A 20,617-nucleotide genomic window follows, 5' to 3' on the forward strand; every position below is an offset into this window, starting at 1 on the left:
TGTTGATGCCTTTGCCCCAGCACATCACTGTGTAGAAGATTGTGCTGGCAACACAGAATGATAGAACGTGTGAAGGAGGGGCCTGCATACTCCACAGGACCTCAGTCTCCTCAGGAAGTAAAGGCGTCTCTGGCCCTTCTTGTACCCAGCCCCTGTGTTGGTGCTCCACTCAAGTCTGAACTTGTAGGGCCTCACCACATCCTCATCATCACCATCAAAAGTTAACAGGGCCCAGTGCAGGCTTAAAGTCCATCACCATCTCCTTTGTGCAGTGTTTGAGTTCAAGAGTCATGAGGTGATGTTGCAGCTCTATAAGCATTGCTTAGACCACACTTGGGTTATTGTGTTCAGTTCTAGTCACCGCATTATAGGAAGGATGTGGAAGCTTTGGAGAGTTTGTCGAAAAGATTTACCTGCTTGGATTGGAGAGCATGTCTCTTGAGGAAAGGTTAAGTGAGCTTGGGCTTCACTCTTTGGAGTGAAGGGGATGAGAGGTGACATGATGGAGGTGTACAGGGTGATGAGAGGTGTAGATCGAGTGGACAGCCAGAGACTATTTCCCAGTGTGGAAAAGGCTCATACAAGGGGTATAACACTAAGATGTTGGGAGGAGAGTAAAGGCGGTATGTTAGGCGTAGTTTTTTTTTACACAGAGAGTGGTGGGTATGTAGAACGTGCTGCCAGGGTGGGGATAGAGATAGATACATTAAGGTCATTTAAGAGACTATTAGATAGGAACATGGATGTAGGAAAAAGATGGAATGCCATGTAGGAGAGAAGGGTTGGAATGATCTTGGAGTAGGTTAAAGGGCCAGCACAACCTTGTGGGCTGAAGGCTTGATACTGTGCTCTATGATCTATGTAAAACATCCAAAGACAGTGTGTAACAGTTTTAATGCAGAGAATTTCTTACTGAGTCACATAAGTGCAACATGTACAAACATACTGAAAATTTGATCATTAAGGACAGCTTCCGGTTGGAGAAGCTTGAGTTGATAACTCTATTTCATTGTGCTCGTGGTAATGTCATCTGCAAATGAGTTTGAATATTCAATTGTCGGGGTTGGGGAGGAACAGAGATATAAAACTATCAGCTTTGTTTTCATACTACCTTCTGTGACTCTGAAATGCTCTGTAATTGTACCTTATTGAAGTTTCTTGGGATGTTTTGCTCCTGTAATGTCACTTTAGAAATCCTCATTTTTGGTAGACAGTATTACTTTACAAGCACTGTAATGAAGGCATCAGATTAACTGGCGAAGGAGAAAAATCAAGAGGTTTTGTGGAGATAGAACTCTGCGGATTTAATGATAGTGCAGTTAATGCCCACCGACTAAGACAAACATTCTTCAACTGGAGATGGGGTGGGCAGCGACACGATAGCGTAGCGGTTTCTACGTTCTGCCTATGGCCATGTGTTTCTTCCAGGTGCTCCGGTTTCATCCCCCATTCCAAAGATGTACGGGTTAGGGTTAGTAGGTTGTGGGCATACTATGTTGATGGTGGAAGTGTTGTGACACTTTTTCAGCACAATCCTCACTGATTTGGTTTGAAATGAACAATGCTTTTCACTGTTCATGTAACAAATAAAGCTGATCTTTATCACCAAGTTTATGAACAGTCTGGATTCACATTGAGACAGATGTCAGGCAGATAGGGAATTTAGTGGCTTGGGAACTGAGTTTGCTGGGGGGATGGGTTTCAAAGATATTAGGATCTTTCATTACGGGGCATTTCAACTTGGCAAGAAGGGTAAGGAGGGGGAAATCGACAGCATTTTCTATCAAGCACAGAAAGCTTTTTCACTGCCATGAATAACTTTGGAGGGCTGGCTCGATTCATTTATCTTTGTAAACATTCCAATGAAACAGAGGGCATGAATCATCATATTGTTGCAGATTCAGTCTGCATTATTTTTGTTTCTCATGATTTCAGGAAGCAGTTGTTACTAAGAAGAAGGGTGAACGAGTGGGAGAGCGTGAAGACACCATACCACCTGATTACCGATTTAAAGAGCAGCCTGATCCTAAGGTTGGTCCAGCAATCACGCTGCGAAAAGTTACAAACTTATTTTAATATGACATAGGACATCATTATCTGTGACCGTGATTGCTCTTGGCAAATCCTACAGAAGTGGTTTGCCATTGTCTTTTTCTGAGCAGTGTCTTTACAAGAGGGGTGACCCCAGCCATTATCAATACTCTTCAGAGATTGTCTGCCTGGCGTCAGTGGTCACATAACCAGGACTTGTGATATGCACCAACTGCTCATAGACCATCCACCACCTGCTCCCATACCTTCATGTGACCCTGATCGGGTGCCGGGGGGGGGGGGGGGGGGCGGCGGGGTGTGGGGTGGTGGCGAAGCTGGCGCTACACCTTGCCCAAGGATGACCTGCAGGCCAGCACAGGGAAGGAGCGCCTTACACCTCCTTTGGTAGAGACGTATCTCCACCCCACCACCCAATGTTTTAATAACTTTGTATTTTAAAAGTGTTCCACATAAAGCACATACAAAAAAAACCCAACAAGGTCTATATTCCAAAAGAGATATGAAATTCTCTTGCAATAGTAGAAACTCTCTTGCTGTCACACATGACAAAAGACAAAGTTTGCTGAATGATTAAAACTAAAATCAGTACACATCGTTGATTAATTCTTCTTCTACAGTGGTTCATGGTACCGTTGTCCATCAATGAATGTTGACTTGTCTTGTCATATTTGTTGCTATTTTATTGTCTGATAAATACTGACTCATCCAAAACCAATCTGATTGTGTCTGTTTATTTGAAACAGGGTAAAGCCAGCTCGGGCCCTTCCATCACTGATGCAAAAGCAAAACCAAAGGTAATGAGAAAAGTTATAATTATTTTTCTTAACGAAACACATTCACCTAAAACCTTGTGGGATCTAATCCTTGCAATGTCTGCATGTTTGATACAAAACCTTCCAAAACGGACTTTCTGCCCCAAGTGGCTGGGAGAACTTTTGTCCTCTTTTGTCCCATTGCAAGGCCAAAGGAAGGGGTAGATGTAGGTTAAAAGTGCTCATTTCCAGCCCCCTTTGCATTGCTCAGCCACCCATTTTCTGAATTTGTACTCCAGAACAACACAGACAAAATGCTGGAGCAACTCAGCAGGTCAGCTGATATCCATGGAAATGAATAGATAGTTGATGTTTTGGGCCGAGATAATTTTTCTAAAACTGGAAATGATTGGCATTTTTTTCATCCTTCACAAGTTGAAGGTGAGAGCATTGTAAATGTATCTGGAACAGTTGTACTGACAAGATGAGAAAAATAAATTTTCCTCTATGAAAACCCCATGCTTTCTATACCAACAAAAATCTTAATAATACAAACAGAACATATGGACTATAGAACAGTACACAGCAGTTCAGGTTCTTTGGCCCATAATATTCTTTTAACCTACTTCCAGATCAATCTAACCCTTCCCTCCCATGCAGCCCTCCATTTCTGCATTTCTCTTTCATCCAAAATGCCTGCAATATTCAGCCTGGAAAAGTTTTCGAGCATTTCCTGTTTTTAATTACGGCTTTGCAGCATCTGCACTATTCTATTTGTGGAAAGTTTCTTTCTATTACCGTAGGTATCAAAAACATTAAAAATAAAAAATGTTAAGATTTATTGACAAGTTCTGTTTTTGGTAAATTTATTGATTAAATAGAGTGCATTACCATCTAGAGAAAATTACATCTCATTTTATATTCCTATAAAGATTAGCTACATTTGTCACATGTAAATCAAAATGTATGGTGAAATGCATTGTTTGGGTCAATATACCAAGAAATGGCTTGTTAGACTTACTTGAGGTATCCCTCGGGTTTCAAACACATGATTATATGACTGAGTGCTTAAGTCAATGGTGCTTCCTCTTCCCACCATCCCCAGGGACTGGGCTGAGTCGAACAGAGCTGGGGCCTGACTCGCTGGCAATGAGACAGTTTAGCGGCTGACAATTGCTCACAGCTGTTTCTACGATTCTCACCTACAGACATTTTGCTCATTTTCAAACAGTTTGGCTTATAAAGAGAGCTCATGATTGAAGCCCAGTTGTAACGTGGGCACCTCCTGTTACAGTGACCTTCGCTATGAACTCGAATATCTGCGGCAGTGTCTCCTAGGAACATGGGTTTAGCTGAACCCATCAGAAGTGTAGAACTGTGAGTGAGTGCCCACACTTTCCTTGCACTAAATGCCATTGACTGAGGTAACTACCATGAAGAGCATTTTAACTGGTTGTATCACCATCTGGTATGGAGAGATCACAGCCCAGGACCGGAAAAAACTGCAGAGGATATCAAACTCAGCCACCTTCCTCAGGGGCAGTAACCTCCCCAACATCGAGGAATCTACAGAAGGGATGCCTCAAAAAGGTGGCAACCATCATTAAGGACCCCACCACTCAGGGCATGCTCTCGTTCGTATTACTTCATTATTACGCAAGTTCAACATTTCAGGAACAGCTTCCTCCCCTCCACCATCAAATTTCTGAACAGACAGTGAACCCATGAACACTACCTCACTATTTGGCTCTCTTTTTGCAACACTTATTCAATGCTTTATATATATTTATTGTAATTTATCATACATTTTATGTACTGCACTGTACTGTGGCTGAAAAACAACAAATTCCATGTCATACGTCAGTGATTTTAAGCCCGATTGTGGTCCTGTTTCTGATTCTATCATTTCCATAACTTGAAAAAGGAGAAATTGTGGTTAATGGCAATTCCTGTAAGTTAAGATTTTAAAAAAAAAAAATTGAGGAAGAAAGGCCGTTGACTTCAGCTGGTTTGACAATGTTGATAATATCGTTATAGGTTTTGTCTGAAAACGATGTCTTGGAGTCTCTGTCTGCAGATTTTGTCCAAAGCTCTGTTGCTCCAATTTCAAAATGCTCGGCTACAACATCACAGTCTGCAGCACCGCCCTCCGTGCGGAAGGAGGTATGACTCTCACCTTATATAGTATTTATTCTTGATTTATATGTTTAGACATACAATATGGTAACAGGCCGTAAGGTCCAATGAGCCCCCCACCATCCAATTATACTTAGTTAAACTACTAACCCATACATCTTTGGAATGTGGGAAGAAGCCAGAGCACCTGGGGGAAATCCATCCGGTCGCGGGGATACAAGGCGGGAATTGAACCCGGGACGCTGTAGTAGCATTATGCTAAATACTACATGGCCGTACCACCCAAAATCTTGCTATCCTGCTCTGCCAAAGCAGGGAACGAAGCTGTTGTCAGGCATGTAATTATCAGAGCCTGCCCTCTGAAGCTGAATAGGTGTATTTGCCCTCCTGCTGCTCTGTTAGACACCCGCCATATACAAGTGTAGAGCTCAGACATATAAACTGAGGAACCAGGAGTATCTGTGTTTCCTCCCACAACCCAACCCCCTCCACCACAACAGCACAAAATCTCCAGCCCTTGTAAATAGTGCAGCTGTGTTGATCTTGATAGGGGTCACCAACTACGGATGGAAAGATAAACAGAGGTGAATCTATATTTTACTTAATTATACTGTGTTCAATAATTTCTAACACTTAAATATTTGGTTTGAATAATCATTTTTAACTACAAGATTATTTCAACTGTTTATAAAGGTCTCTGATTACTAGAGACATTGGTATAAGTTTGAAAAAGCTATTGAGAGCAAGAATGCCTGAGAGCATTTTTTTGTACAAACATATTTCCAGAATTTGTCTACTTTTGCACATTGATTGCTTGTTCATCTATGTTGTGTACAGTTGTTGGGTTGCAGTGTGAAATGTCAGGAGGATGTTATGAGAATGCAGGGTGAGTTGGACAGGTTGGGTGAGTGGGCAGATGCATGGCAGATGCAGTTTAATGTGGATAAATGTGAGGTTATCCACTTTGGCGGCAAGAACAAGAAGGCAGATTACTATCTGAATGGTGTCAAGTGAGGAAAATGGGAAGTACAACGAGATCTAGGTGTCCTTGTTCATCAGTCACTGAAAGTAAGCATGCAGGCACAGCAGGCAGTAAAGAAAGCTAATGGCATTTTGGCCTTCATAACAAGGGGAGTTGAGTATAGGAGCAAAGAGGTCCTTCTGCAGTTGTACAGGGCCCTGGTGAGACCACACCTGGAGTATTGTGTTCAGTTTTGGTCTCCAAATTTGAGGATGGACATTTTTGCTATTGAGGGAATGCAGTGTAGGTTCACAAGGTTAATTCCCAGGATGGTGGGACTGTCATATGTTGAAAGATTGGAGCAACGGGTCTTGTATACACTGGAATTTAGAAGGATGAGAGGGGATCTGATTGAAACAGATAAGATTATTAAGGGATTGGACACGCTAGAGGCCGGAAACATGTTCCCGATGTTGGGGGAGTCCAGAACCAGAGGCCACAGTTTAAGAATAAGGGGGTAGGCCATTTAGAACAGGGTTGAGGAAAAACTTTTTCACTCAGAGAGTTGTGGATCTGTGGAATACTCCGCCTCAGAAGGCAGTGGAGGCCAATTCTCTGGATGCTTTCAAGAAAGAGTTAGATAGAACTCTTATAGATAGCGGGGTCAAGGGATATGGGGAGAGGGCAGGAACGGGGTACTGATTGTGTATGATCAGCCATGATCACAGTGAATGGTGGTGCTGGCTAGAAGGCCCGAATGGCCTACTCCTGCACCTATTGTCTATTGTCAGTTTTTCATTGATTTTGTTGTATGTCTTTGGGTTACTGTGAATGCCTGCAGGAAAATGAATCTCATTTTGATAATAAGTTTACTTTGAACTTTGAGAGCAAGGTCTCAGTCTTCTTTGTGTGTGGCCTGTGGGTCATTGTTGACCACTGTGAAAGGCAGGGTGAGGCCAAGAGTTCAATCACAGCTGTGGAAGGTAACTGCATTCAGGGGAAGGATAAAGTCAGAATTAAGCTGCTTTTTTGGTATTGGTATTTGTATATAATTGTCAACTTGTACCAAGATACAGTGAAAACTTGTCTTGCAAACTGTTTATGCACATCAGATCATTACACAGTGTGTTGAGCGAGAATAAAAATGAGGAATAAAGTGAAGGACCACTGAAAAAGTGCAGTGCAGGAAGTGATAAGTGTGCGATTGGGAGGCCAAGAATCCCCTTTTCTGACAAGAGGTCCATTCAATAGTCCAATAACAGTGGGCTAGAAGCTGACCTTGAGCCTTCTGGTATGTGCTTTCAAGCTTTTGTATCTTCTGCCAAATGTGAGAGGGGAGAAGAGAGAATGTCTGGAGTGGGTGGGGTCTTTGTTGTGCTGGCTGCTTTACTGAGGCAGATTCCTTAGAGGGGGAAGCTATTTCCTGTGACATACTGTCATTCTGAACCACTTTGCTTCTGCGGAGTCTCTGATTTGATGTGCATCTACAATTGATATAATAACAATATAACAAGATGGTAGAAATGCTACTGGAACTCTGTTTCAGTCAAATGTGAACTAATGAAACGGCAAGCCTCATTGCAATTTCTATTTTATTCAGGCCCCATTGAAAGCCTCTACAGCTGCCTCAGTGTCTGCAAGTCAAACTGGTGCTAAGGTAGGTGATGTGTCAAGCAAACAGTTGATCCTCTTCAGAACAGAAACATGGGTCATGTGCCCAATTGGATAGAAGTAATGACAACTTAAACAAAACTCCAGTATTCAGGATAGTTTGTGTAAAAGGACACTTTACACTTTGGACCTCGTCATCTTTCATACAAACCAATTAAAACTTGAGGGAAGCACAAAGTGAAAACTAAAACCTGAAGATGCTGGAAATCTAAAATAAAAGAAAATGCTGAAAATATTCAGCAGGTCAGTCTGTATCTGTGGGAAGAGAAAGAGGGTCAGCTCTTCATGTCTTCCATTTGAGGCATGGTCATCGGCTGCACTCTGCCATCACTGCTGGGCTTGTATGTGTCCAGGACAAAGAAGCGAGCAGGGAAAATCATTGTGGTTACTACCTGCTTTGCGAACTTCCTTTACCAATAGCTCCTTCTGGGAAGCCCTATGGGGCTACTACAACAAAAACCTCAAGCCACCTTAACAGTTTCTTCCTCCAGGCTGTCAATCTGACCAACCATTCTAGTCAGATTGTCACTGCACTGAGCTGTAGACACTTCAAACCACTTTTTATAATGCAGTTTACATTGTAAATACATGCTAATATTTATGTATTTATGCCCATTTTATTCCACATCTCTACTTTAACTTCAGAATTAAGTTTAATAATACTGGCATATATCGTGAAATGTGTAGTTTTGCAGTAGCAGCACTGGCAATGCATGTTAATAAAAACTGTAACTTACAGTAAGGATGTGAAAAGTTAAATAAATTAAGTAGTGCAAGAACAGAAAGAAAATGTTATTTTTTAATATCATTCTTTATTCTTTATAGTTGTTGAATGTTTTTTGTTGCATGTCACAGCCTGATCAACACCACAGCAAATTCCTAATGTAGGCCTCCGTTAGTCTCGATAGACATGGATTTGCACCTTGGAAAGTTTCCAGGGCGCAAGCCTGGGCAGGGTTTTTTTTAATGGAAGACCGGCAGTTGCCCAAGCTGCAGGTCTCCCCTCTCCATGCCACTGATGTTGTCCAAGGGAAGGGCATTAGGAAATTCCTAATACATGTAAATATATATGGTGAATAAAGTTGATCCTTGAGGCATCTGCTGTTCATGTAGTTGTAATCCTTTTCTGCAGTTTGCCCTCTTTTCCACGTTTTCTACTATGACTCTATACCAGCCAATTATTCTGCCATTCTGAATGTTTTCACAACAGTATGTGAAGGATGGCAGTTCCTTGTCATGGGCAAAGTGTTGTACACTGGAACACACGATGCTGGAAATCCAAACACAAAATGCTGAAGGGACTCAGCAGGTCAGGCAGCATCCGGCGAGAAATAAATAACCGACAATTCAGGCTGAGACCCTTCACCAAGACTGGAAGGGAAGGGGGAAGATGGAGGAAGGAGAAGAAGTACAAACTAGAGGTGATAGGTGAAGCCAGGTAAGGGCAAAGATAGGTGGATAGGGGCGGGGGCATATTAGATACCTCTGGAAGGACACTTTATTCTCTTCAGCTCTAATCTTCAAACACGAATGCACTCCTAGAGCTACAGTACTGTGCAAAAACTTTAGGTGTATATATATAAATATATATAGCTAAGGTGTCTAAGACATTTGCACATTACTGTATTTGTCAATGTGGAGCGGTGAGTGAGTTTGTAACTGGCGGGAGCAAAGGATGTTGGGACTGGTGAGGGTGGAGCGTGTCATGATTGTTTTATTTTATGGCAGCAGTAGAGTGCAATGCATAAAAAGTTTTAGGCACCCTCGTTATATATATGTACTGTATTGTAGAAATTTTACAGTACCCTCTGTAGAGTTGTGGCCATTTCTCCAGATTTCACTCTATCAAAGAGGCAGAAATTTTTTGCTTGAATCTTAAAAAGATTCAACTTGCTCCGAGAATTGTTTTCTCCTAGTTTCCAAGATAATTCAAACAAATTTGACTGCTTTCTGTGCCCTGTGGTAACCTGATTAAATTCATCAGCAAGAAATATAAAAGGACAGATTGAAGGGTCTGTTCTATGGAGTGCAATAATGTGCTTTCAGTTTGGATTAAACAGTAGGAAGAATTGTTATTAAGTCCCTGAATGGTGGCTTTAAGTTTTCCTCTGCAGCAGTAATCCTAACAGAACTGTAACAGAAGATTTAATGCTTACCTGAGATTTTGCTTTTTATTGTGCAGATATTTTTTCAAGCTTAAAGCAACCTGTATGTCTTTGAGAAGATTTCTCTTGGAGTAATTGAATCCATTCTGAAGACTGGGCAAGCATTGTGGTTATGGGCCTTGTGGCCAGGGCAGATGTGAAAAGCGATCAATTTTAAATGAAAGTTTATAATTGATACACTTGCCAAGTGCGGTCAATTACTTTTAATTGATTGCATTCAGTTAGCAGCCCCAATACTGTTAGTACTGTTTGCATTATATTTCTGATCCTCATCATTACTAAGGCATTATATTTAAAAAAAACACTTGCTGGATTATTTGCTCTGAATTCTGTGTTATCCTGGAATACTTATTATGCAAAATTTCATAATACCTGATTTATCTGTTTACCTGTTAAATTACAGAAATTAAATGCAGCATTTTCTCATTTGCTGCTGTTAAAATCTGTTCCAGCTGATGTTGGTCAACAATTAAAGGAATGCATTTTGTTTTCAAAGGATAAAGATGCATTCGACCTACTTGCAGAAACTCTTCCATCCGAGGCTCCTGACAATTCAGCTCCGAAATACACTGGCCCGGAAGTGAAGGTACAAATGAAATATGTTTGGAACTTTGAGTAACTGCCTTGTTAGTGCATTGTATATTTTGCTTAAAGAAGCAAGTATAAATTTACAGACAAGTGTTATTTGGAACAGTAAGCTCGCAAGTAGAGAGGTGTTAATTGAATCGAAGGATTAATATTGACGGACCCTTCTACGTGTGTTTCAATGTTCTTCACCGTCAGCTCTCTGTGTGCTGCCAGGCTCTGCTAATACATTCAGCGGCCACTTTGTTAGATACACCTGTACACCTGCTTATTAATGCAAATATCTAATCAGTCAATCACGTGGCAGCAACTCAATGCATAAAAGCACGCAGACATGGTCAAGAGGTTCAGTTCTTCAGACCAAACATCAGAATGGGGAAGAAATGTGATCTAAGTGACTTTTACCGTGGAATGATTGTTGGTGCCAGACGGGATGGTTTGAGTATCTCAGAAACTGCTGATCCTCTGGGATTTTTATGCACAACAGTCTCTAGGGTTTGCAGAGAATATTGTGAGAGACAAAAAACAAACATCCTGTGAGTGGCATTTCTGTGGGTGGAAGCACCTTGTCAATGAGGAGAATGGCTGACAGAAAGACGACAGCAACACAATTAGCCACACACTACAACAGTGGTGTGCAGATGACCATCTCTGAACACACAACACGTCGAGCCCTGGGGTAGATGGGCAACAGCAGCAGAAGAGTACGAACATAGGTATAGGAGGAAGCCAGTAAAGGTTATTCTATATAATCTTTGACCCTTTGCCAGTGTGCTGTTAGTGCAGCAAATACATGTTTTTATGTTCCCTGCACTTCAAAAATAATTCTGCTCCACAGATGTATAAATTCTGTGAATCATATTGCTGTTCTGTGTGTAAAACGGTCCGTCTGATACACCTGAATGAAACTGGAAGGTCTCTGCAAAGAGCCTTTGGTCAACTACACACTGCACAGTCTAAACGTTAGCCTTGGTAGCTTTTTATTGTTGCTGCAATAAATGACTTTGCCTGGGGAATTCTCTTCAGTCAGTATTGATGCTGGTTTACTACTATCGCATGTACTAAGATTCCGTGAAAAACTTGTCTTGCACACTATTTATACAGATAAAATCTTTGCATTGAGGTAGAACGAGGTAAAACAATAATAATGCAGAATAAAGTGTAACAGTTACAGAGAAAATGCAGTGCAGGTAAATGATAAAGTGCAGCTTCATAATGAAGTAGATTGTGAGGGTGAGAGTCCATCCTATTGTACAAGAGTTCCATCCAGGAGTCTGATATCAGCGGGATAGAAGCTGCCCTTAAGCCTAGTGCGTGTCTTCAGGTTTTTGTGCCTTCTGACCAATGGAAGAGGGGAGAAAAGAGAATGCCCAGGGTGGGTGGGGTCTTTGAGGCAGCAAAAAGTATCGATAGAGCAATAAAGTAGATCTATTTAAAGAGAGAGGAAACAAAAGTGAAATTTTTAAAGCGTTGTGCAGACAAGACTTTGAAGGGGTTGAAACGTGAAGGGAGCATTGTGGGTGGATGTGCCAAATGGTCCTGTTTCTCAGTTATGATGTCTGTGTATTTTACTAGTCAAAGCACATCTAAATGATATTTATTGCACTGCTCTTTGTGATATCAGTAGTCAGTTTTCTTTGTTTACTGACAGTTGTATTATAATTTACTCATCTAGAATAAGGTAAAACAATAACACTGCAGAATAAAGTAATAAGGAACTCACTGGCACAGACTGGGCATAGTTGTGCCTGCAATGCTGAAGGAAGGGAGAACAGCCACTATCTGACACTGAAAGAAAATAAAGGATTAAGTTTTTTACATGAGCTCTGCAACTAATTCGTATGAGTATTGTAGAGTTATACAGCCCAGTAATAGGCCACTCAGCCCATCTGGTCAATGCTGATCACAACATCTTCCCTGCTAGTCCCAGTTGGCCCATAACCCTCCAACCTCCTCGACTTCGTGTACCCATCCAAATGCCTCCCAAATGTTGCGATTCTCCATGCCTCTGCCACTTTGCTGCGACAGCTCATTCCCAGCATCCCCCAACCTCCAAGTAAAGAAGTTAACCTCGTAGGAGTCTTATAAATCTTTTCCCTCTTGTAATTGCACCCTTTAGCTTTGGACTCCCCATGCCTGGGGAAATGACTGTCCCCAAGCACCTTGTCCATCCCCTTCCTGCTTTTGAAGGCTTCTGTGAGGTCACCTCTCTTTTGGCCGAAGTTTCAGGTGAAAACTCAGCAATAGGACTTCCTGGCCTACTCGCCCCATCTCTGCCAATGGCTCCTGATCTTAACAGCCGGTTTTCTCAGGATCTTGACCATATTCTCGAGGGATAACATAATTCACCTAACTTTAAAAAAAAATTATTGAAACACAATGTATGGATATTGAACCTTGATATTTACAGTTTTATGTTTACTTTTCATAATTTTAGGAATCAGATGCAACAAAGAAGTTGATTGAACGTGTGGGAGAACGAGATGATACAATACCACCTGATTATAGATTTAAGAAGGAGCCTGATTCAAAGGTTTGGACTAAAATTAAATTTGAAGGGAGGCAGTCCGAGCCAAAACCTTATTTGAATACTTTAAAATATGTCCATGTAGGAAACACCTGGCAACACTTACATAATAGCTTGTTTTTTTTTTAGAAGTCTGTAGTTGTGTTGATCTAATATAAATAACTTACAGTTTGTGGCAAAATCACAAATGACACATTACTGAACAAATAAAATGTAATCAATATACAGTATGTCAAGACCCTCAGGAGTTTAATCCTGCTAAAAATAGATTATATAAACAAATCAATGTTCTTTATACTGGCATCAAGTACAAGGCCAACATTTAAACATTAAAGGTAAAGATTATCTTTATTTGTCACACTTACATCAAAACACACAGTAAAATTCATTGTTTGCGTCAATGGCCAACATGGTCCAAAGAGTTCCTGGGAGCAACCTGTAAGTGTTGCCAGGCTCCTGGTGCCAACAAAGCATGTTCACAATCTAATAACCCGTATGTGTTCGGACTGTGGGAGGAAACCAGAGCACCCGGAGGAAACCCGTGCCATCACAGTGAGAACATACAAGCTCCTTTCAGACAGTGGCAAGAATTGAACCCAGATCACTGGCACTGTAAAGCATTCTGCTAACCACTACATTCTGCTAAATTTTCCATGCCTAGTTGCTCTTGAGAAACTGTTAGTAAGTCACTTTGTCAAACCACTGAGTTCTTTTGATGAACTCTTCTTCAGTTCAGCTGCTTGGCCAAGTGGGGCAAAAATGATAACAACAACACACAGAAAATGCTGGTGGAACACAGCAGGCCAGGCAGCATCTATAGGAGAAGCGCAGTCGATGTTTCGGGCCGACACCCTTCGTCAGGACAAAGGGTCTCGGCCCGAAACGTCAACAGTGCTTCTCCCTATAGATGCTGCCTGGCCTGCTGTGTTCCACCAGCATTTTGTGTGTGTTGTTTGAATTTCCAGCATCTGCAGATTTCCTCATGTTGGGGCAAAAATGTTCTTAGTTTTCAAAGTGATTAGCCATATTGATCTTGCAAATAAACCCAATGATTTCAATTTCAAACAATTTCCACTGCAGATGGGAGTCAAACTCTGATTTCAGGGGGCAATTGCACATATTCTGTGATCATGTGGGCTTCCTCCCCCATTCAAGGTTGTGGTTTCGAAGGTCAATGTCCACTAATGACATTGCTCCTAGTGTATTGAGGTCCGATTAAAATCGGGATGAAGTGATGGGAATTTGGCACGCAATAACTGGGGTGGGTGTGATATTACTGTAACGCAGGGATTCCCACCCTGGGATCTATGGATTCCCTTATTCAGTGGTACTGGTCCATACATCAACAGGTTGAGAACCCCTGGTGTAATGGGTGCTTGATGGTTGCTTTTACTTCTGTGAAGATTTCTAATTCCAATATCAATAAGATGATTCATATTTGTTCTTTATGACAGGACAAAGGTAAACCAGCCTCGTCCATCACTTCTCCAGGAAGTCAACCAAAGGTGAGAGAGAGAGGGAGTAAAAGAGAGATAAGTTTTAGGTTTTGAGTCCACTGCTACCATCAGGTAGAAAGTACAATAGTTTCAGGACTCACACCATCCGGTTGAAGAACAGTTACTGCCCCTCAACCATCAGGCTCTTGAGCAAAAGGGGATAACCACACTCACTTGCCCCACCACTGAGATGATTCCCACAACCAATGATCTCACTTTAAGAACTCGGTATCTCATTATTAGATGTTCTCATTAATTATTGCTGTTTATTTAGTTTGTTGTCTTTTGCACGCTGATCGATCCTTCACTGATCCTGTTATAGTTACTATTCTACAGATTTGCTGCATATGCCCACAAGAAAATTAATCTCAGGGTCAGATGTGGTGACATATATGTACTTTGATCAAATTCACTTTGATCTTTCATGAAGGGCTTTTGAAATCCCTTTAATAAAACTCTTTACATTTCCAGCCCATTGATCAGTGACAATTGTCAACACATTGTGTTAACAGTACGGAAGCTTGCTGAAGGATTCCGATTTATTTAGTTCCTCTACAACAGCTGTTCCCAACCTTTTTTAAGCCATGGACTCCTACTATTAACTGAGTGATCCAAGGACCCCAGGTTGGGAACCCCTGCACTAGAGAAGCAACGCTGCTTCTCAACCTGTACCCAGCGTGATCACGTCAGTGATTCTACATTCTTCTGCCGAAAGACAAACATCTGCAGACCTTCTTTGGTCGCACAAAGAAAATGAAAGGATTTGGAATGTGAGGAAGGTCGTTCAGTTTGTTTGTCCCAAACCAGTGTTTGTTTTCTATAGGAATGATGTTGCAGGGCACTCACTAGACTCAGTTCACCCTCAAACAGGGTCACATCACCTAGACTTCTCCCCACTGCAACCCAACAACAAAACTGAATGTGAATGCATTAAATAGTTTAAAATATGTACTTCATGTTTCATATGAAAATAATTTTAATAGTTAAACTTGATTCAGTGTGAAGAAAATGTACTTTACCTTTCCAACTGATAAGGACTTGGGGTTAAAGTCTACCCTTTCCAATGGGTATGGTGTATATGAGTAGGGGATGGAGACCTTGTGCAGTCACATCCAATTACAACTGGTGTAGTTGTTCCTATGGGTGGCAGGGTGGAGATGCGTCTCTACCAAAAGAGATGTAAGAGGCTCCTTCACTCCGCTAGTGTGCAGGTTGCCCTTGGGCAAGGCTTGGCCTCCATTCAGGGTCACGTGAGGACATGGGAGCAGGTGGTAGAAGGTCATATGAGCAGCTGGTGCATATCACAAGTCCTGGTTATGCAACCACTGATGCCAGGCAGACAATCTCTGAAGAGTGTTCATAATGGCTGTGGTCATCGATCTTGGACTGACACTGCCCACATCGTACAACATGACACATAACAAACGAAAGAAGTTGTTCCTAAATGTCTACAGCGGTATTAGTAGTTTGAACCTTTGTACTTGTATTGTTAAAGTGATGTCACTGTGGTTTGACTGCATTAACCATCTTGTTACAACAGGGTGTGACAGAGGGTGACGTCTTGGAGTCTCTGTCGGCTGACTTCGTCCAAAGCTCTGCTGCTCCAGTTTCAAAATGCCCGGCTTTAGTTTGTGAGACTGCACCCCCACCTTCAGTGAAGAAGCAGGTATCAATCCAATCTTAATGTTTTGCAGAAAAAAGCGGCAACATGTGGGAATAATTAGAACTTTGTCGTTCTTGGTTTTACGGTATGTTTGTTCACATTTAACCACATGACTCGAAACAGCAAAATGCACAAAGTGCTGCAGAGCAGCAGCATTGTTCTGTGTGTCGTTCTGGATTTCCAGCATCCGCACAATCTCTTGTGTTTACCCAAATAGCAAACTTTCATAAGACCATTAAACATATAGGAGTTAGGACTTCTGTTCTGCTATTTGTTCATGGCTGACTTATTTCCCTTCTCAAGGCCATTCTCCTGCCTTCTCCCCATGATCTTTGATGCCCCCACTAATCAAGAACCTCTCAACCTCCGCTTTAAATATATTCAATGACTTGGCCTTCACAGCTGTCAGTGTGGCGGTGAATTCTACAGATTCAGCACCCTCTGTCTAAAGAAATTCTTCCTCACCTCTGTTCTAAAGGGCCACCCTTCTATACTGAGGCTACACCCTCTGGTCCTAGACTCTTCCACTGTAGGAACCATCCTCTCCACGTCCGCTCTAGGCCTTTCAAGATTCAGTAGGTTTCAGTGAGAGCCCATTCGTTTTTCAGAACTCCAGCAAATATAGGCCCTTTCATGAGAAGAGAGAAGGAAGATCCTACATTACCAGGTGCATTTATTCACTGCAAAGTACACATTTCATTTTGTAAAGCAACAATATAGATTTGTAAGGCCTTAGGCATGTAAATCCTGTCATGTGTAGTGCGAAGCAAGCCAAAATAGAAAATGCACAGCTGTCAATGGCATTCCCCAGCGTAACGTTGTGTCACTGTTCTGCATTCTACAACTGCACTATGGAGTCCGCTGTCAGAGCTTCAGTCATGAAAATGGTGGTAAATGGCACCCAAGAAGTTTGAGATTACTGGCACTTCCAGCCCATCATAATAGCCTTTCTGCTTTATATTTGTGGAGTAACATACTTCCATCCGAGAGAGCTCAGAGAATGTTCATTGGGTTGTGTGTGTTGTGTATTTAATATTTGAATAGCCTTAGATATATATTGGCTGATTAAGCATTCTTGATCCTTTAAGTAATCCATTACGGATTATATACATATATGCGTAAATTGTGTACGTCATTACATTGTCACGTGATACATGCACACCTGGCTGAAAACATAGCAGGTTGGGGCAAAGGTTGTCACCTAGACAAAGGTTAAGTATGCTGCGATTATATAAAATATCAGAATCATGTTTAATAGCACTGGCATATGTTGTGAAATTTGTTGTTTTGTGCCAGCAGGACACTGCAATATATAATAAAAACTAAATTACAGTAGGAGTATCTATATATTAAAATGTTAAATTTAATAAGTAGTGCAAACAGGGAGAAAAACTGTAGTGAAGTAGTGTTCATGGGTTCAACGACGATTCAGAAATTTGATAGAAACTTTCTGCCATCTGAAATATAAAAGCAAGGGTATAATGCTGAGGCTGTATCAGGCATTTTTCAGCCCGCATTTGGAGTATTAGGAATAGTTTGATCATGGTCTGATAACGGGAGCCCTGTTTCCACCCTGTGTCTCTGTCTTGGCATGTGAACGCACACTGCTCCTGTAGCTGTGCTGTAGCTTTAACATCGCTGGATCTGATAGGTGTGCAGAACACATTGTTGGAACACTCACATGAATGGAAGCATTGACCAATAAAGTTTCTCCGGTGTCTTTACATGGGAATTGTGAATTAAAACTGAGAGGAATTGGTGCATGGCAACCTCACGACAGTGAATTAGTCAAAAACAGGCCTCTGCTAAATTTCTCCACAAGACTGACAGATTCTTTCTCCTTTCTTTGCATATTTGCACATTGGTTGTTTGTCAGTTTAATGTTTCAGTCTTCCCTTTTAACAGGATTTCAGTGAGACACTCACTGCTCCACCTCTGCGACCTCTGTTGCCCTCCGACTCTTCGACCATGTACTCACCCAGACTCGCTACCACAGCCCACCTTCCAGCTATGCTCCTTCCACTCCCCCCCCACCTTTTTATTCCAGCACCTTCTCTCTTCCTTTCCAGTCCTGATGAAGGGTCTCAGCCTGAAACATTGACTATTTATTCATTTCCACAGATACTGCCTGACTCTCTGAGTTCCTCTACCGTTTTCTGTGTGTTGCTTTTGTCAGTACTTGTGTGTATATGGTATTGATTCTATAGTATTTCTTTGTTCTGCTGTGAATGTCTGCAAGATAATTAAACTCAAGGTAATATATCATGACATATACATTCTTTGATATCTACTGTGAACTTTGAATTTTCCTTCTGCCAGAAATCAGTCAGATTGACACAGATCAGACAGTTGAAAATGAAACATCAGTTGAAAGTGCTTTTACTTTTTCTACACAGGAACCTCTGAAAGCTTCTTCAATATCTCCATGTCAGAGTGCTGTTAAGGTGAGTGGTAAATACAAAATATGTGGTTTTCTGGGGTAACCGAAATGGGTCATCTTGGTGTGGTTTCATCTTCACAGAAAAGGTGGAAACCAAAAGTGACGCTTTAAATCTGTGAAAGGAGATGTTGTTTTATCCAGATTCCTCATCCACAGGCTCACGTGCACGATATGCAATTTAAGGATCCTGTTTTCCATTAGTTTTTAGTCTCCAGTGTCAGTCCATTCCCAAAAACTGATGTTGTGCATTCCTGGTGCATCTTCCAGTTAGAAGAGTTTTGTTTTGCAAGCCTTGTTCAAAAGATTAGCTTTATTTGCCACGTGTACACTGAGACACAGAATGGACATGGAGAGGATGTTTCCTATGGTGAGTGAGTCTAAGATTGGAGGACATAGCCTCAGAGTAGAGGGTGTCCATTTAGAATGGAGATAAGGAGGAAATTCTTCAGCCAGAGAGTGGTGAATCTGTGAAATTCATTACCACAGACGGCTGTGGAGGCCAAGGCAGAGGTTGATAGATTCTTGATTGGTAGGGCATGAAGGAATAGGGGAGAAGGCAGGAAACTTGGGTTGAGGGGGAAATAGATCAGCCATCATGAAATGTTGGAACAGACTCAATGGGCCAAATGGCCTAATTATGCTCCTATATCTTATAGAATCATAAAGTGAAATGTGTCATTTCCATCAATGAGCAGCACAGTCCGAGATGTGCTGGGCCACGCTTCAGGAACCAACATAGCGTGCTAGCAGCTTACTAACCCTAATCCATGCGTCTTTGGAATGTGGGTGGAAACCCACGTGGTCACAGGGAGAATGTCCAAACCCCTTACCGACAGCGGTGGGAATTGAACCACGATGGCTGATCACCTGCACAACATAACCTTCACTGGGATGAGAGAGAAGTACAGGTGGAGTTCTAGAGTCTCTGCTGAGTTTTACCCAGGCAGAGAGATTCCCTTTTCTTCCTTTTGCTGGATCGATTGACCTGCGAGACAATAGGTGGGGAAAGTCAGCATCAGGGGGCAATCATAAACGGGTTGTGGGATGGAGCTGATTGCGTGGAATAGGTGAACCATGGGCCAAGCTTCAGTTTGGGCTTTGTGAAGAAGAGCATGATGTAGAACAGGAGTAAGGTTGGCATGTTTAGTGATCAGAGTGCAGGGCAGGGTCACAGTATGGGCTAGGCAGAGCTCTTATCAGAACATAGGCTGACAGATATTTGCTTTTCTGCTATCTCAGATTCACGTTTATTTACTGTACATTGAAACATACAGTGAAATGCATCATTTGTGATAACAACCAACATTCCCAAGGATGGGCTGGAGACAGCCTGCAAGTGCTGGCACATATTCCATTGACAGCATGGCTTGTCCAGAATGTTCAGCAGAAGATTGTATTTTGGTATAGAAAGTTCTGCGCCTGCCCTGTACAGATGTTGTAAAGAGCGAGCAATTTTTCCATTTAAATATTGGTCATCAACCCAAAACCAAGTTTTTATTATTCCTCCTTCCACTCTCCATGGTCCTGCTGTCTCTCCTCCTTTCTTTTTCTCTCTTCTCCCATCCACTCACCCACATGCCTTCCTGTCCCTCCCAATCCCCTCTCTCCTACTACAGTATTTAGCTCATTCAACGATTTTGCTTAACCAAGTAGTGAAGTTATAGACAGAACTTGTACCTTGCAGGGCAGGATTCTTCCTGAAAGATCCCAGAAATCTCCACTGGGAATTTTGTTTTCAGGCTTTCCCACCGACGGATCCGGGCACCTCTCCCACCGACGGATCCGGGCAGCTCTCCCACTGTCGGGTCGAGGGTTGTTCTCTGACTGGGGAGCTCTCCCACTGACAGGTCTGGGGAGATATCACATTTCATGTGGATTAATGAGAAGCAGTTATTTTGGGAATTGGCAGCTCCCTCTTCCATTTATCTGTCATCTTTCCAGACCTTTGGAAAACTGGGAGAAATGATAAACGCTGATTCTGATTTCCAAATTCATAGTGGGACCCTGACCGAAATGCAATTGTAAAGTTCTCTGGCTCTTCTCGGCAGGACACATCTTCACACAAATACTCATGGGTACGTTAGCAGTGTTTCAAACTAAGGGAGCAGTTATGGACACTGCTCACTGACGGTAGATCTGCTTTGCCTGGTTGTGAAAAGCTCTCAGAAA

General features: G+C 42.0%; 1 protein-coding gene across 1 annotated transcript in view; it reads left to right on the forward strand.

Moving 5' to 3' along the window:
- The window catches only part of cast (calpastatin), a 207,151-nt gene that overhangs the window by 142,200 nt on the left and 44,334 nt on the right, over window positions 1–20,617 (forward strand). The window contains exons 29-37 of the mRNA XM_073067621.1: window positions 1,936–2,031; window positions 2,796–2,846; window positions 4,842–4,967; window positions 7,502–7,558; window positions 10,234–10,323; window positions 12,760–12,855; window positions 14,304–14,354; window positions 15,886–16,011; window positions 18,405–18,452. Coding sequence (XP_072923722.1) covers window positions 1,936–2,031; window positions 2,796–2,846; window positions 4,842–4,967; window positions 7,502–7,558; window positions 10,234–10,323; window positions 12,760–12,855; window positions 14,304–14,354; window positions 15,886–16,011; window positions 18,405–18,452 — 741 coding nt within the window. The remainder of the gene's footprint in view (window positions 1–1,935; window positions 2,032–2,795; window positions 2,847–4,841; window positions 4,968–7,501; window positions 7,559–10,233; window positions 10,324–12,759; window positions 12,856–14,303; window positions 14,355–15,885; window positions 16,012–18,404; window positions 18,453–20,617) is intronic.

The sequence above is a fragment of the Hemitrygon akajei genome, chromosome 2 (genome assembly GCF_048418815.1).
Source record: "Hemitrygon akajei chromosome 2, sHemAka1.3, whole genome shotgun sequence".
NCBI classification, from domain to species: Eukaryota; Metazoa; Chordata; class Chondrichthyes; order Myliobatiformes; family Dasyatidae; genus Hemitrygon; species Hemitrygon akajei.